General features: G+C 33.9%; 1 protein-coding gene across 1 annotated transcript in view; it reads right to left on the reverse strand.

Moving 5' to 3' along the window:
- Positions 1–8567, reverse strand: part of LOC133203763 (acid-sensing ion channel 4-A-like) — a 36878-nt gene extending 28311 nt beyond the window's left edge. Inside the window, exons 1-7 of the mRNA XM_061339549.1 lie at positions 8404–8567; positions 5707–6058; positions 4865–5013; positions 4133–4213; positions 3950–4041; positions 1663–1826; positions 1438–1527 (exon numbers count right to left, since the gene is read on the reverse strand). Of these exons, the coding sequence (XP_061195533.1) occupies positions 1438–1527; positions 1663–1826; positions 3950–4041; positions 4133–4213; positions 4865–5013; positions 5707–6058; positions 8404–8567 (1092 nt within the window). The remainder of the gene's footprint in view (positions 1–1437; positions 1528–1662; positions 1827–3949; positions 4042–4132; positions 4214–4864; positions 5014–5706; positions 6059–8403) is intronic.
- Positions 8568–17487: the final 8920 nt, after the last annotated feature.

The following is a 17487-nucleotide window of genomic DNA, read 5'->3' on the forward strand; positions in this document are numbered from 1 at the left end:
AAACAATTTTTTGAATTCGCAATCATGAATTAAATTCGTTATAAGGGATCTGTTGAATTCGTTATGACGAATTCAAAAAAAAAATGTTATAGCAGATTAAACGAATTCTTAAATTTGTTATCATGAGTTAAATACGTTTAATCAAATTCAACAATTAGGATCTATAGAAAAAAAGTATATAGATTTGATATAACGAATTGTCGAAATCGTTTAAACGAGTTTAATTCGTTATAAAAATTAAAGAATTCCTTTCAACTAACTTAAGTTGTTATAACAAGTCTTAGAATTCGTTAAACGAGTTTAATTCGTTATAACAATTTTTCGAATTTGTTATAACGGATACAACAAATTTGTTATGACAGATTAAATTCGTTTTAACGAATTCAAAGAAATTGATATAACGGATTAAATTCGTTATAACACATTCGACAATTCTTTTTATTATACTTTCATGTTAAATACTAAAATCTGATTGGTTTAGACGCATTTAACAATCCGTAATGTTACCCTCAGCGTTAGCAACACACCTGACAACGGGTAACATTACGAAAATGTCACATGCGTTCAAATCATGCATGTACGGTTCACCGTAGAATTCTCAAAACGTCAGTTGTGCGTTTGAAAGAAGCCGAATAAACGACGTCAATAAAAGCTTGCGTCCGATGTAGCTTACTTGAAAACAACAAACGACAGACGAAACATCCTTGCGAGTGCAAACTTTAGATGATAAAGGACTTTTTGAGTAGCAAACAAACAATAAAGAGGTTGGTAAATCTTTTCTGAAGCTTTCTTATTGAGAAAAATAGAAGCGGGGAGTTTGAAAGCTTTCTAAGCGTGAACTAATTAACGACGATCTCCGAATTTTCTTTATGATATCCGAAATCAATAAGAAATTCAGTATAATAAAATAAATAGTGCACGTTTTTGAGGGTAACAGTTGAAATTGACACCCCTTGGAAAACGATTGTCAACCTCCGCTGACGCGTCGGTTGACAATGGTTTTCCTTGGGGTGTCAATCAACTGTTACCCTCAAAAACGTGCACTATTTATATAATATCATATTCAAAAAATATTTTTTCATAGGTCCTAAATGGCCTTCCGTAGTTTAGAGGATATATATCCTTTTTTTAACACCACCAAGACTACACCATCTTATATTCACCAATGAAATTTACTAAAATAAATCATTTAAAATATTGATCAGTTTGCATATACTGTACTTTCATTATATTTGGAAATAATTTACATGAAAACATGCCCGTAAAAATGTTTTTCAAAATGGAAGAAGGGGGGGGCAGTCCTTTAAAAAAAGACAAGGAAAAAAACATTGACCGTCAAGACTGGAAAATCCTATTTCATGGGTGTTGGGGGACGGGGGGGGGCAAGCAACTTATAAATGGAAATTTTGATATTAAAATATATATGAAGTAGCTTACATCTCGGGTGTATTTTAACCCATTTTTCTTCTCAAATTCAATTCCGTCTTCACACTGTCTGTAAGGGGGAGTGACTCTTTTAATATCTCTCTGAAAGAACATGTCAATATTAAATTAAACTTACCAGTATTATTGACATTTTATAACTGGGAAACGTAAAAAGATAGCGTAGTGCATGCAAAACAGTAACATTGTATATCAGTTCCCTGATTCGTCTTCCCTTACCACCCGTAAGCCTATATTTGAATGGAAGCTAGTTGGTATTGATAATCCTTTGTCGTATGGATTAGGAAAGCTTCCTGGCTGGTGTACATGTAATCGTAACCCATAGCCCTGGCTGATCGAATCAATGTACTCGTCGTTTTCGGTGAAGAATATGAGAGAAAGACCTATTGAATGAGAAATGCCATTAAAAATTTAAGAAGAGGTCGAAAGGACACATCATGATGTCCTCAAAGGATCGTAATTATCTGTGTCTTTGTATTCTTATCAGCAAATCCTATAAAAAAAAAACACCTCTTGTACAGGTCAATAATAAATAAATAAAAAAAGAATAAATAAGAAGAGGCCCAAGGGCTTTAACAGTCACCTGAGTATAATGCAAAATAGAAGTATAACCAAAATGAATAAACTCAGAGATGAAGCTATGTTGCCAAAGAGCAAGAGAAAGATGAAAAGGGACCAACAAAATACATGTAATAAGTCCAGTAACGAATCTTACAGTAGATCTTTCTACTTGCCTGTACTTGCCTCCATTTGTCACTATCATCATCAAACTAAACAAAACAATAGTGCTTGAGCACTATTATTTAACCAATCTCATTCCCTGTCAAATTGGCTTCTCTTGGTCTTTAAAGAACATTAAATACATACAAAGATAAGGTATTTTTGTTTTTTTTTTTAATTATCTATTATTTACAAGTTTTCTTGATCAATTAAAACAATGAAAGTACTTTTTGTAAGATATATTTAAAAAATTGTCAGATTCTCTTACTCTATATTGACCTTTTAATGACATTATTTATAAATATCAAAGGGGAATGGGAAAATGGGAAAAAAACTTCTCTCAGAAGAAAACCAATTCATAGAGCTCCGCCCAACACCAGCACACTTGACAGAGTGGTCCAGAATTTGACATATGTTGTAAAAATACCCTTGCTTATTACAATTTTGTACTCTGTTTTCCCAGGATCAGAGCACAAAATTTTGAAAGAAATAATGCATTTTCACTACAGACTCAACACAGCCCCACCCTAACACCAAAACCCCGAATCACTGGCCATGGAATTCACAATTTTAGATAAAGCACACTTGCTCATTATTACCATTCACCTAGTTTATCTGCTTAATACCTAGAAGCCGAGAATAAGATTTTCAAAGAATTAATGCATTTTCATTTTATAATCAATACAGTCCACCTTAACACCAGAACTCCTGACCCAGGGGCCGAGAAACTCGATATTTTGGAAGAAGCACCCTTGCACATTCTAACTATGCATTTAGTATGTTTGCTAAATACCTTGAGTTATAGGAGAAGATTTTCAAAGAAATAATGCATTTGCACTGCCCAGGAGCGGAAGAGAAAATGTTCGAGGAATTCATGCATTTTCACTTTATGATCAATACAGCCCTGCCCTAACACCAGAACCCATGACCCTAGATCAATGAAATTCTTAATTTTAGAACAGACACCTTTACTCAGCATAACCATGTACTTAGTTTGTCTACTAAGTATAAATGTAGAGAGAAGAAGATTTTTGAAGAATTTATACATTTTCTCTATATGATCTATAGTGCCACACTCAACTAGACTCCCTGATCATGTGGTCATAAATTTCACAGTTTCGGTAGAGGGTCCAATGCTTATGATAGTCATGCTAACAGTTTGATGCATGGTATCCTAGAGAAAAGAAGAAGATTTATAAAGTTTGTGCATTAATTTTAAAGGCTTTAGACATATCCCTCAGGCCTTAGAGGGACAGGAACCATGAAATTCAAAATTATTGTTCCATTTCATCAATAAATACTTTTGTCAAATTTGGTTGAATGTAGTTTCTGAGAAGAGGCTGGAAATGTTCGAATGTTCACGGACGATGCACGACGGACCACGACGGAGAAAAACAAATGGCAATAACCATATGAGAGACTCAGGTGACTTAAAAATTTTTAAACAATTTTACATCTTTTCACGTTTACCTCCCAAATGAATCAAAATCAGAATCCAAATGACCCGAGCTTTTATATTTAAATCCTTCTGGAAAAAAGAACTTTAAATTGATTTTTATTAAGTAACTGGCCAAATATCTTTGACAAAATGGTCGCAGTCCAATGAACTCATTCTCGTTTTGCAACTGCGCTGTGCACAGTGATGTATCGACAATCAACCCAGCAACCTAAATTTGTAGAAACATCTATAAGCAAAGGTGATATTCGGACAAAGAATTAGATTGAGGGAGATCAAATCTATTAAACCCCTAATTATGCCACAAATATAATGAGATAAAAAAATTACCTGATTTTGGTCCGGCTTCTTTAGCAATAAATTTTTCTGAATGTAACGTGAAACAGTTTCCGTACTCTGCAGTATTGATTAATGTAAAATCACTGAAAGAAACAAATAACCATGTACATGTATCTCGCGTTTAAAATACATCATTATGACGTGGCAGACAAATATTCTACATTCCTTACTTACTGAGAGTAACATTTATGCCCATTATAGGAACAGTCCATGAGCATGATACCAATCTGGTGTCCCGAGCGAATTCTTGTTGCTCTAATATTATAATAAAAATAATAAAAAATGAAGAAAAAAAAACAGCAATTAAAAAACCGAAGTGTTTAATACACATACGCGGGCGAATACACAACTTTTTAAAGGTGATTACCTGTCTAAATCAAGGTATACTTTCGTGAAATTGACAGCAAATTCATGTAACTCTGACGTATCAGCATTTCTCTGAACAAAAAGAAAAGGGGGGGGGGAGAAAAATGACTTAAAGCAATATGAGCTGCATTTTGGAGAATTTTTTTTTTGCTGTTAAAATGTGTTATTATGATAAATTTGTATGTGATTTCAACCGTTTTGATCAATTAGACAGAAATAAAGTAACAAATGTTTCAGAACAAAGGATTCTGTACGATAAATATATAGTATTATAAGAAATCAATATTATACAGGACGAAAATAATGTAATTTTGCTTCAATCAGAGCTTATCAATTGTTCTTCCATCGCAAATATGAACAACAGAAGTTTATAAACGTTCTTTTTTTCTGTCATTGAAATAGTTAATTACAATTTTGCAACAAAAATTTCTGACAACAAAGTTGCAACTCATATTGCTTTAAAGAAAAATTCAAGCAAAGAATGTATCATCTATGTATAATAAAATCAGCAAATAGAAAAAAAATCTAAAGAATTGTAACACCTTTTTACGACCAGGAGGCGGTTGTCCACCACCAGGGGGATCACCGGGACCACTAGGACCGCCGGAATCACCGGGACCACCAGGACCGCCGGCACCACCAGGACCGCCGGGACCACCGGAACCACCAGGACCGCCGGCACCACCAGGCTAGAAAAAGTAAATAAATAAATATTATTTTATTTTAGATAATTATCATTCCTTCTATATAATTCCATATAATGCCTTCTATATAATTCTTCTAAATGATTCTTAAGAATTTCCGTTTCCAAGCTTTCTCTAGTTGTACTTGCTTTATGAACTTGAGCAAAATCACAAATGGCGACAGATATGAAAAACATCCAACAAGAAACTTTCTTCTACTGGTTTTAAAGTCACAATGCTAACGGATCTCATTTTACATTTAAAGAAAATTCTCGGTGTTTCAACTAAACGAGATTATTGCGGTACTGCTCTATTAAGAGGGCTGGGTGGTTGTGGCCATTTTCAGACTATATTGATCTCCTTTAGAAGAAGAGCTCCATATAAAGATATACAAAAATGATCAAAATTTAAAACTAAAATGTATGAAATTTTTGTTTGCCAAATGATAGTTGACAGCTTAAGATATCATATCTAGAAAATTAAGTTATATCTGATGGTTAATTTGTTGACCCCCCAGCCTCCTTAAATAAGGTTTACTTAACAATTGCTTTTACGTAATATTTCACCAAACTATATTAATTTGCCCTGAAAAAAATATAGTTAAACGGACTATATAGCCCTACAAAATAAATTTTAAAAAAAATGAATGAAAAAAAAAAAAAAATGGAGATTGAGTTTTATATTTTCATTATGACTTACCATTGGATTTCCCGCAGCTATCAGAGCCATGAGTTCCTTGGAGGTAGACGGCACTGCGCTTATTTTAACCACGTTAACATTGCAGACCGTCACTGAGGGAAAGTGTAGATTGTTGAAACCCAAAGAAATTGTGGTTTGTACAGGCTTTTCCAGATAATGAGCTATCAGATAAATAAGATGGTAGGCCATCCACCCCATGGTGGCTAATAGCAAGATAGTCCAGGCCGCCTTGGCATACCATTTTTTAGATTCACGTATATAACCTGGTCCTTGCATGGCAGTCTTTTCCGCAAACCGTCGAAAAATTTTTCCGAGAGATTTTCCCTCACGAGGTTCTTCATCTTCTGCAGACCTAAATAATGAATGTTGAAAATCAAACTTTTTATTAAGGTTTTTGATTTTAAGAAATAATGTAATTAAAAAATACTGTGAACTGTTGGCATTCAATGATTGCTTGAATATTAAGTATGTTCTTATAACACAACGTCTTATATACGCGTACAATACATAGGTATACAATAGACGTCATAAAGATGAACAGTTAGAAATTAAAATACAAGTTGTCAGCACAGCTTTTAAGTATAAGTCCTTAGTACAATTCACTTGTACAATCCATCCAGTAGTGGTCTTACTAGTACAGGGTAGGTTTGAGGGTCTAAAGATCGTTTGTGGTTAGTTTTTGCGTGTGTCTCTCGTCTCTCTCTATCTTCCGCCTGTCCAGTCTCAGAATATATATTAATATTTCCAATCGTCAGTTCATTCATTAACATTGCATTATTATGGAAAGGTTTCTAAATTATTCTGTACATTTATAAAATTGCCTGGTTCAATATGCTTTCAGAATTAATCATGGCCCAAATGTTCAATTATAATATTAAGTATGGTATCAGATCTTATCAAGTCATTTCCCAATACATTGTATGATTATGAAATGGTATCAATAATGTGATGCTGACAACAATTATTAATATAAACGCAGATTCCTAATGATCCTTCGTTCAAATATGAAATTGCATCAATAACAAGTCACGCTGACCAATAATATACCACATCAATATTGAATTACAAGGACATATAAGGATTATTATGCCTTATACACATATGTCCTTCTTAATTAAATACATGAATACAACATTTAGATATATTTAGATATTATATATATATATATATATATATATATATATATATATATATATATATATATATATATATATATATATATATATAATTTCAAAAACAAAATGAAGAACCTGTACAGTTTTGCTGGGCATACTGCCTGAAGAGCCTAACATGGCGAAAGCGCTTGCAGAAAATATTTTGTGATTTTTTGGATTTTTATATATATATATATATATATATATATATATATATATATATATATATAAAGTTAATACAGGTACGAGGAGTTATCAAAAAGTTCGTGCACTGATGCGATAAAATTAATATTATGTAGTCTGTTCTAACAAAATTTAGAGGGAACATGAATCAACAAAAGTTTAAGAAATTTTGAAAATTTTAGCTTGATACGTTGATAATTTGCCATATTATTCTAAAATAAAAAAGACATTATATGATAACCCGGAGCTGTCGCTGTTTAGTTTCATGACGTCCGACAACGTCATTGTTTCTCAATGTTCGCTCTCTCTACCTCGTACACTTATCTTGGTGAGATTACCTGGAGTTAAGTAAGGACTTAAGCCCGCCTTGTTTATATGACTTTACAATGTCATGAATTAACAACCGTTTTCAATGCATATTATATTATAAATGGATCTATACATAGGGAAAGTTCCTCACTTGATTATGACAGAATACTTAGCTTGTTGGAGTTCATTTTCTACCACAAATGATCAACGTCACTTTTTGAAGTGACTGTCTTTTGACACTCTGACTACAAATCGACATTAACAATGCATCTTTCATCTCCCTGAATCTTTTTGGGTATTTCAAACAAATACTCTGGATGCATTTTTTTCTGTAGCCCTTTTAAACATTCCCTATGTCTAAAGCAGTTTTTTTTTCCAGGTGCGAAACTTAATAGAATATTGGAAAAAGAAACCCCTCCCCCCTTTTCAAGCCCTTAATTTTTTGGAACTCCATATAAAATTTACGATAAAATTTCATAGAACTTTCAATGGGGTAAAAATTGCAAATTTTACCGAACAATTGTGTCGTATCACATGCCACATATCACAATTAACGGGATTTTTTCTATGACAAATGTTAATATCAAAAGAGTTTTTCTCAGTTACACTCAGGTAGAAAAAAAGTCATATTTGAGGTTGCACCGACTGGACATACCATTGCTTACAAAAACATTAACAATTTACTAAAAAATAAAGCATGATTTATGTTTATTCTATAGATAGAAAAGATGATGCTCACTAACTGTTTAAAATTGATTGATGTACCTAGAGTGGTTTTAATTTTATGGCGCTAGTTCACGAACTTTTTGATAACCCCCTCGTATATAGTTTTTATATACATGTAAGGTAAGTTCCAATTGTGTTCCATTCTTTTATTTGGTTAAATTAATAAGACACAGTAGGAAAACTGTCTTTTTCAGAATTAACAGGTTGTAGCTATTTCATTTTTTTTTTAAAACTATGAAATGAGATTTTTTTTTATAAAAAACGAACCTATTGTAGAATAAGAAGTAAAGAATTTAAAAGAGGTACTTAAAACAATTCTACTGACCTTTGAATTTTGTTGACAGCTTGCTTCGGTTTGTAAACACAGTAGGGAGGAGAGAACGCATCAACACATTGTCTCCCGGTGTATTCGGCGGGGATGAGTCTTACACCTGTAGGTAATGCATACCTGGGTGGTGGGTTACATCTCTCTCTGTCTGGCCAATACATTTTTGATCAGCCGATGTTAGACAAATGAGTCTTGATTATTTTGTGCATAAATATATATGTATTGATATTTATTGTCCATTTTAAGTTCCTATCAACCATCAGCCCCAACATTATTTTTCTTTTTCAGATTTCAATACAATTTCCTTTTTTAGTTAAGAGTACGGATTACATTGAGTTTGTCACAATAAAGCTCGAGGCATGGAAGATAAGCTTTGCTGAAAGATTATCTAGATATCCGAACTTTTTGTGTTTTGAATTAGTGCGATGATATCTCCAGGCACACAATTAATATTTTTCTAATCTTATTAAAAAATAGCTACAGAGGGAATGGAATTGATAAATAGATGTAATAATATCAATGGTCAGCAGGATTCAGGACTACCAAAAGCACTCAATACATATTTCGTACAGCGTTTTGCTTTGAAATAGTAATTAATTTTACATGCTAAACAGCATTCTATACTAAAATGCTTTCAAAACAAAACGCTAAATAAAGATTTTTAGTCTTGTATTCACAAGCCCACAACCCATCTGCTATAAAAAAAATCACCTGAATAAAAATATGAGGGGGTTATCAAAAAGTTCGTGGACTAGCACCATAAAATTAAAACCACTCTAGGTACATCAATGAATTTTAACACATTTAGTAAGCATAATCTTTTCTATCTACAGAATAAACCATAAATCATGCTTTATCTTTTTTTTTTTTTTAGTAAATTGTTAATGTTTTTGTAAGCAATGGTATGTCCAGGCGGCGCAACCTCAAATATGACTTTTTTTCTACCTGAGTGTAACTGAGAAAAACTCTTTTGATATGAGAATTTATCATAAAAAAATCTTGTTAATTCAGGCATATGTGGAACGACACATTTGCAATTTTTACCCCATTCTGTAAGTTCTATGAAATTTTATCGTAAATTTTATATGGAGTTCCAAACAATTAAGGGCTTGAAAATGGGGAAGGGTTTCTTTTTCCAATATTCTATTAAGTTTCGCACCTGGAAAAACTGCTATAGACCTATAGGGAATGTTTAAACAGGCTACAGAAAAATAAAATGCATCCAGAGTACTTGTTTGAAATACCCAAAAAGATTCAGAGAGATGAAAGATGCATAATTAATGTCGATTTGTAGTCAGAGTGTCAAAAGACAGTCACGTCGAAAAATAATGTTGATGATTTGTGGTAGAAAATGAACTCCAACAAGCTAAGTATTCTGGCATAATCAAGTGAGGATTTTTTCCTATGTATAGATCCATTTACAATATCATATGCATTGAAAGCAGCTGTTAATTCATATAAACAAGACGGGATTAAGTCCTTACTTAACTCCAGGGAATCTCACCAAGATAAGTGTACGAGGTAGAGAGAGAGAGCGAACATTGAGAAACAATGACGTTGTCGGACGTCATGAAACTAAACGGCGACAGCGACGGGTGATCATATAATGTCTTTTTTGTTTCAGAATAATTTGGCAAATTATCAACGTGTCAAGCTAAAATTTTCAAAATTTCTTAAACTTTTGTTGATTTATGTTCCCTATAAATTTTGTAAGGACAGACTACATGGTACTAATGTCATCGCATCAGTCCACGAACCTTTTGATAACCCCTCGTATATCATTGAAAAAAACTTGGTATGAATAAGAATATTTTGTAATAATTGTCAGACTGCATGGCACAAATCAGAGAAAACAAATTAAACTAGTACTGTTCCAAAAACAAAACAAAAAGAATTGATTATTCTAGAAGATAAACTTTTGAAAGAGGTAAAAATAACACTAGAGATAAAATGTTTTAGCCCATTTCAATTAAACACAGGAAGTAATGCAATTCTTGTCGATACTACTTTACAATAGAAATAAGTAATCAATATAAAGCTACAGTGTAAATTGTGCAAAAATTAATGTGAAGATAGATGATAAATAGATGGGATGATTAAAAAATTAAGATGGAAAATTTATTGGATACTTTTAAAAAAAATTTATGATTAGGATATGATAGAATTTACGCTAGTGACAGGCCCGTAGAACTCGGGGGGGGGGGGGGCTAACAATTTTTCTGAGTATAGTGTTTTACTTTAGTAAAATTTAATTTAGATGCTGGTTGGCCCCCTAACTTTTTGATGTAAGGTCGAGCACTGGCAAATTCCTGGATTTGGACAGTAAATTAGCTTTTCTTTCTTTCTTATTTTGCTTCTCAGATAATTTTGGGAAATTGCCCCCCCCCCCCCACCCTCCCACTTTTGGTCAGTTAAGTTTTTTTTTTTTTTTTGCTTGTCAGATTTTTTGGCAAGTTGCCCATGCGCGGATCTAGAGAGGGGGTTGGGGACCCCCCCCCCCTGGAATTTGCAGAGTTATTAAAAGTATATACTGAAGCAAATAAAGAATGACTTTGGACCCCCCCCCCCCCCCGAAAACGTGGACGCCATCATCACCACCATGAAAAAGGTGTTTTTCACGTTTGGGAAATGGAATTTACCACCCCCATTTTTTTGGACTTGTCATGAATTTTTCTGGGTTTAATACGTATGGGTAGGGAATTTTAGGTTCTTTTTTTTTTTTTGCTTGTCAAGAAAATTTTGGGTTGGAAATTTTTTTTTCACTGGGGTTGACCCCCCCCCCCCCCGAAAAAAAAATTCCTGGATCCTGTTGGACCCCCCCCCCTTCCCCACTTTTGAAACCCTTGCTACGGGCCTGTGTGAACCCCAAGTATCAACAGCATGGGCCTATGTGAACCTAAGCATCAAAAGAATGCATGTTGTACGTCCGTTTAAATACACACAGTATACATGTGAAATATAAAATGAATCCCCACTAACTTTTACATTTAATAAGCGCAAAGCTTGTTTTTTGATAAAAAAAAAAAAATTAAAATTCAAACACAGATTAGTAAAAGTTGAATTAGACTTCTGATTAAGACCAAAGACTCTCTGCGATATCTTATTTACTTTTAAAAATCTTTCAGACATAAAAATGCTAAAACAAAACAAAACACACCAATATACAATAAACAAAGCAAAAACAAAGACATAAACCAAACCAAAACGGAACGAAGACAACAGCTCCTTACGAAAAAAAGCAGCCTAGCTGTATATAGGTAAGCATGAAAGAAATGGGACTACATATACTAGAATTAACAGCCATAAATCACTATCTTAATATAAACATACATGATTCATTTCAGTGGTTGTCAATGGTTCAATGATTGTGCTTTCCAATTGCTGAAATACAAATAATCTTTTATATAATATACTTTCCATAACATAGGATAATGAAAAGAAATAGTTTATCGACTTAGTTATTGAAATGAGCTTTATGTGTCATATTTGTAATATTCAAGCTATGTAAATGTTTACAAATTACTCAAGCTGGTTAAATGGTTACAAATGACTGAGAATATCAGATCGTGGGTCAATTCAAAGCTATTCCTTGGGTGCTTATTAAGTAAGGTCTTCGGCAAACTTTCACTGGAGTACAGAAAATAATGTTTTCAGACTACATATAACACATGTGCGGATTTAGAGGAAGGTCGGGGGGGGGGGGGGTTCAGGACCCCCACCCCCCACCCCCCCGGAATTTGCATAGTTATTAAAAGTTATACTGAAGCAAATAAAAAATGACCTTGGACCCCTCCCCCCCCCCTAGAAAACGTGAACCCAACCATCACTACCACATTATAGGTGTTTTTCACGTTTGAGAATTGGATTTTACGGGGTTTTTTCCCTCTTTCTTTTGTTTTATTATTATTATTATCATTATTTGCTTATCAAGAAAATTTCTGGGTTTTATACGTTTGAAAAGGGAATTTATTATTATTATAATTATTTATTTATCATTATTTTTTTTTTTTGCCTGTCAAGGAATTTTTGGTTGGAATTTTTTTTTGACTGGGATGTACCCCCACCATTAAAATTCTTTGATCCGCGCCTCTAACGGTATAAAATATCTGTTAATTTCTTGTTTTGAAAATCTTTCTGTGTGTGTGTTAAGTCACTCCAGACGTCAAACACTGCAGTGACGCCATCCATCACAGAAAGAAATAATTCCCGGAGATTACTAGTGCTACACTGTATGTCTGAAATTTATTATTATCAATGCCGCTCTAAGGTATAAATTTATTCTGGATTAGTTTTTAATTTAGTCATTAGTTTCAGATTTGTTTTAAATTTCCGTGTGATAATGTGATATTTACCAATCAAATCTAAATTCTGCTTACAGTTTCCAAGTCTGAACTGACGAATTCGTGTTTTATTGCCCAATACAACAGAAAATACCGTTACAAAGTAATTACTGTAAGTCAATCAGTTTAAAAATTGTGAAATTAGTTGAAACGACAAAAATCAGACTTACACATGTGGCATTATTTCTTTGTTTTATGATTCAGACCATAACAGACCAATAAACTCGCTTGTTGTGAATTTGTTGTCGGATGGGATAAAATTCACAACAAGCGAGTTTATTGGTCTGTAGGAGACGACTATGAAGGGTTAGGAGGTGGATAAAATATACAGGTTGATGATAGAATATGTCTAGAATTAGGGAATGAAAGGTCGTTGATTGATCATTGCTTGGGTGTGGCGAAATACATCCCCAAAGTGCGCAAAAAATCTTACGCCGTAAATTGCACTTTATTTACATTACGGGATCTGTAGCGTTATGGTCAAAGACTAAAATATAACACCAAAACGCTACAGTTCTGCAGCTATAATGAAATTAGAAGATAACGAATAATAATTATGCTGAAAAGTCCAATTTAACGATTTTTATTGTTAATAAAGCAAACACAGACTTTGGACAACATCTGAGCTGGAGGAGTAAGCGTATTGTGTCGACCGGTCACACCCGTCTTGAGCCTTGTCTTGATCGGATAAACGAAATACGTAAACAATTCAGAATGATTGATTGAATGTATGTTGTTTAACGTCCCATTCGAGATATTTCACTCATATAGAGACGTCACCATATACCGGTGAAGGGCTTCAAATTTTGACCTTTACTCGGCACTGAGGGCCATTGAGCAGTGAGGGATCTTTAACATGCCAACGCCTGCCGTGACACGGGGCCTCGGTTTTAAAGGTCTCATCCGAAGGACCCGCAACTTTCATTTCAAAGTGCCGAGAGTATGGCGAGGGAACAGTTGCTACCCATTTTTTATCGCCTTAGGTCAGTCGCACCCAAGATCCGAACTCACGACCTCCCGATCACGGAGCGAGCGCTCTACTGACTCAATTCAGAATGGAAATAATGGTCTTCCAATTTTTATGAAAAACAGCAGTCAACTTTCGACCTAACGACAGGCTGTATTTACAAACAATGTCACTGTATCGACTTTTGCATGGTAACCAAACGTGTGAACGCATGTTCAACACGTGTTTGAAAGTATGTAATACGTACGCTCCATGTGTTTTTAAGTTTTACCATGTTACAGTGGTAAAACTCATTGTGTGATTTTTTTTTTCAAATGAATTAAATGAAATGTGAAGTCCGCTGGAGGTACATATGCGAGAAATTTTCATTTATAATTATTTCATTTTATTAAATGCATATATCTATATTTCTTGTGTCCTGTATCTCCATCCACCTTCTTTTCTTCTAATTTTTTTCATATTTTTTTTATTATTAATTCAAAGTTGTTAATTTTTTTCAATTTAAGTAATGGGTCGAGTATAAATAGCAATCATGTAAACAATATTTTTTTTAAAAGTACACCACACAGCGAAATTCAATATTTGAACAACTTTGCTCCACCCTTAGGCATGGTCTGATTCACAAGGCTTGAATTTCAAAATTTAGAAATTTTGTTGGGTCTAAGTGCTCATTATAACCGTGCAACATTTCCCTTTCTGAATGCAGAAGATGTTCAAAGTTGATTGCGTTTCAAGTTTCTACCAAGGGGGCCTGAACTCTTGACCCAGAAGCCATGAACTGAACTTAATTTTCTATTAAAGTACATTTTATAATCGTGAAAAAGTCTGTGAGTAATCAAGATATTCAGAATTGTAATGTACATTCAATATAAGACCGACTTAACCCAACCCTAGGGCCTGAACAATTTACAAAAATGAGAGAGGGCAAGGTATTTTTTTTTTATAAAAATGGAGATAGAAATATTTCTACTTAGTAGAAAAGACAATTTTCAAAGATATAATGCTTTTTAAAATCATTTCCAAGACTTAGCTTTTTTGATTGACTTAAAATTTCCCTCTGAAATGGCGCTCGCTCCGTGATCGGTACGTCCTGTCTCCGAATCACGGCCGCGACTTACCTAAGTCGATAAAAATAGGAAGCAACTGTTCCTTCGTCAAACGCTCGTCACTTCGAAGAGAAAGTTGCGGGTCCTTCGAATGAGACCTTAAAAACCCCGTGTCACGGTAGGCGTTGGCACTGATTAAGAACCTTCACTGCTCAATGACCCTGAGTGTCGAGTATAGGCCTAAATTTGAAGCCCCTCGCCGGAGGTGACGTCTCTGTATGAGTGAAAAATTCTCGAATGGGATTTACAAAATTCATAGAAAGGACATTACGTCCTTGTTGAAGACAACGTTCATTTTAGATGGTCTTTGAGTGACCCCCCCAAAATTCTTAAAGTCTATTTGATGCCCATCTCAATCATTTTGTTTGTATCTACCTTAAATATAGTATTAAATGAAGCATTTAACAATTGGGAAGGGGGTCTCCGGTCCCGAACCTTTTTGAGCTTAAATCCCCCTCCTTCTAGGAAACACGGATCACTCGAAAGTTGATAAGAAGAGTCAAATAAATGAGGAAAAGCACATTTTTCCATGAGAAGTTTTCTAGAAAGTTTAAGTTGTGGTCTATAAGTGGTTGAAAAGAAAACATCCTGCAGAAAATTCATTAAATCTATCTAGCCAGTACTACCTTTTCATTTGTTTTTTGAGTGTTAAAAAATAAGGAAGTATTTAAATGAACAGATGAACAGATGAATGGTTTTAAAATTCATTAATACATGACTTTGGACCCCAAATAGAAAACGTTATCCATTCGTGAATTGGTATTTGAAAGAAACGGGATTCTGTCGGCAACTAGAATTGAATCATGTAATCTGTTAATTCTTGTGAATAATCGTTTAAATATAAAAATATAGTTCATTAAATAAACTACCTGTCCTTATACAGAAATGAATATTATACTAACTCTATTTATTTTACACGTCACATTTGATATCTGTTTCTTGGTAACTTGTTCATTACCACCTCCTGTCACCTACGTGTTTTTGAGACAGATTACGTATTTGAAAGACTTTTATTCCGTTTTAGGAATAAATTCGCTTAGCAGTAAGTTGGAAAGAACCTAAATACCCACTTTATTTTTTAACAGGTATGATAAGTTGAAAATATCTTTCAATATAAGCAAATTTGTCGCTCAAACCTGTACATTTGTAGGGAATATGGGGTTAAATGACTCATTTGAACATGACGTCCAAGTACATCAAATCTATAAGAAACTAGAGATACTGTTCGCGAGCACTGAGCTCAAAAAATGATACCCTCCGCTCCCAGGAGTAAAACGCCAAAGTACTTTTTTTTGCTGTGGGAAACCCAAAATACCCATTGTCCTATCAGAGCATAAAGTAAGAGGACTGAAACACAAAATAGGAGATGCAAAATGCCACTATGTAATAAAGAATTGGTGAAAATTTCATTCAATTGCATTCAGTGGTGTAATAGGAGTAGCTGCTACGGGATAGCTATCTCTAAGTGTTACGAACGGACACCCCCATCCTTATATACCTCACTTTTCAAGCGGGGTAGAAAAAAGTCCAACAATATCTCTTCAACATACATGTATTTGGACAAATTTTAGTATGACCTTATAAGTTATGTTACAAATAATGATTCCATGAAAAAAAGCACTTGACCACATGCATTGGATAGAATTAAAAAAAGGACGAGGTAGTTTGTACACTGATATCTCACCAACAAACGCTCACCCCTGTCATCGCCTCGTTTTTGCTCTACTGGTCAGAGACCAGAAGAGCTTATGCAATAGTAATATGTCCGTCGTCCGTCTGTCTGTCTGTCTGTCTGTAAACAATTTTTTAAAATGCTACTCCTCCTACAGTTTTGGTCTGATTTCGATATAACTTGGCACACAAGAAGACTACACTAAAATACATTTTTCTGTATATCGATTTTTGATTTCGGTGAACGGTGTTGCCATGGTTACTAAAAATAGAAATTTCTGTAAAATACATCCAAAATGCTACTCCTCCTACAGTTTTGGTCTGATTTCAATATAACATGGTACACAAGTAGACTTCACTAAGATACATAATTCTGTGTATCGGTTTTTGATTTCAATGAATGGTGTTGCAATGTTATCTAAAAACAGAAATTTCTGTGAAAAACTTTCAAAATGCTACTCATCCGATCGATTTTTGATTTCGGTGAACGGTATTGCCATGGTTACTTAAAATAGAAATTTCCGTTAAATACTTTCAAAATGCTACTCTTCCTACAGTTTTGGTCTGATTTCAATATAACTTGGCACAAAAGTAGACTATACTAAGATACATAATTTCAGTGAACGGTGTTGCCATGGTTTCTAAAAATAGAAATTTCTGTGAAATACTTTCAAATTGATACTCTTCCTACAGTTTTAGTCTGATTTCAATATAACTTGGCACACAAGTAGACTACACTAAGATAAATAATTCCGTATATCGGTTTTTGATTTCGATGAACGGTATTTCCATGGTTACTAAAAATAGAAATTTCTGTGAAATACGTTCAAAATGCTACTCCTCCTACAGTTTTGGTCTTATTTCAATATAACTTGGCACAAAAGTAGACTACACTAAGATACATAATTTCAGTGAACGGTGTTGCCATGGTTTCTAAAAATAGAAATTTCTTTGAAATACATTCAAAATGCCACTCCTCCTACAGTTTTGGCCTGAT

This window comes from Saccostrea echinata, unplaced genomic scaffold, assembly GCF_033153115.1.
Source record: "Saccostrea echinata isolate AGI-Se365-2 ecotype Australia unplaced genomic scaffold, CSIRO_AGI_Sech_v1 ptg000002l, whole genome shotgun sequence".
In the NCBI taxonomy this organism is placed as follows: Eukaryota; Metazoa; Mollusca; class Bivalvia; order Ostreida; family Ostreidae; genus Saccostrea; species Saccostrea echinata.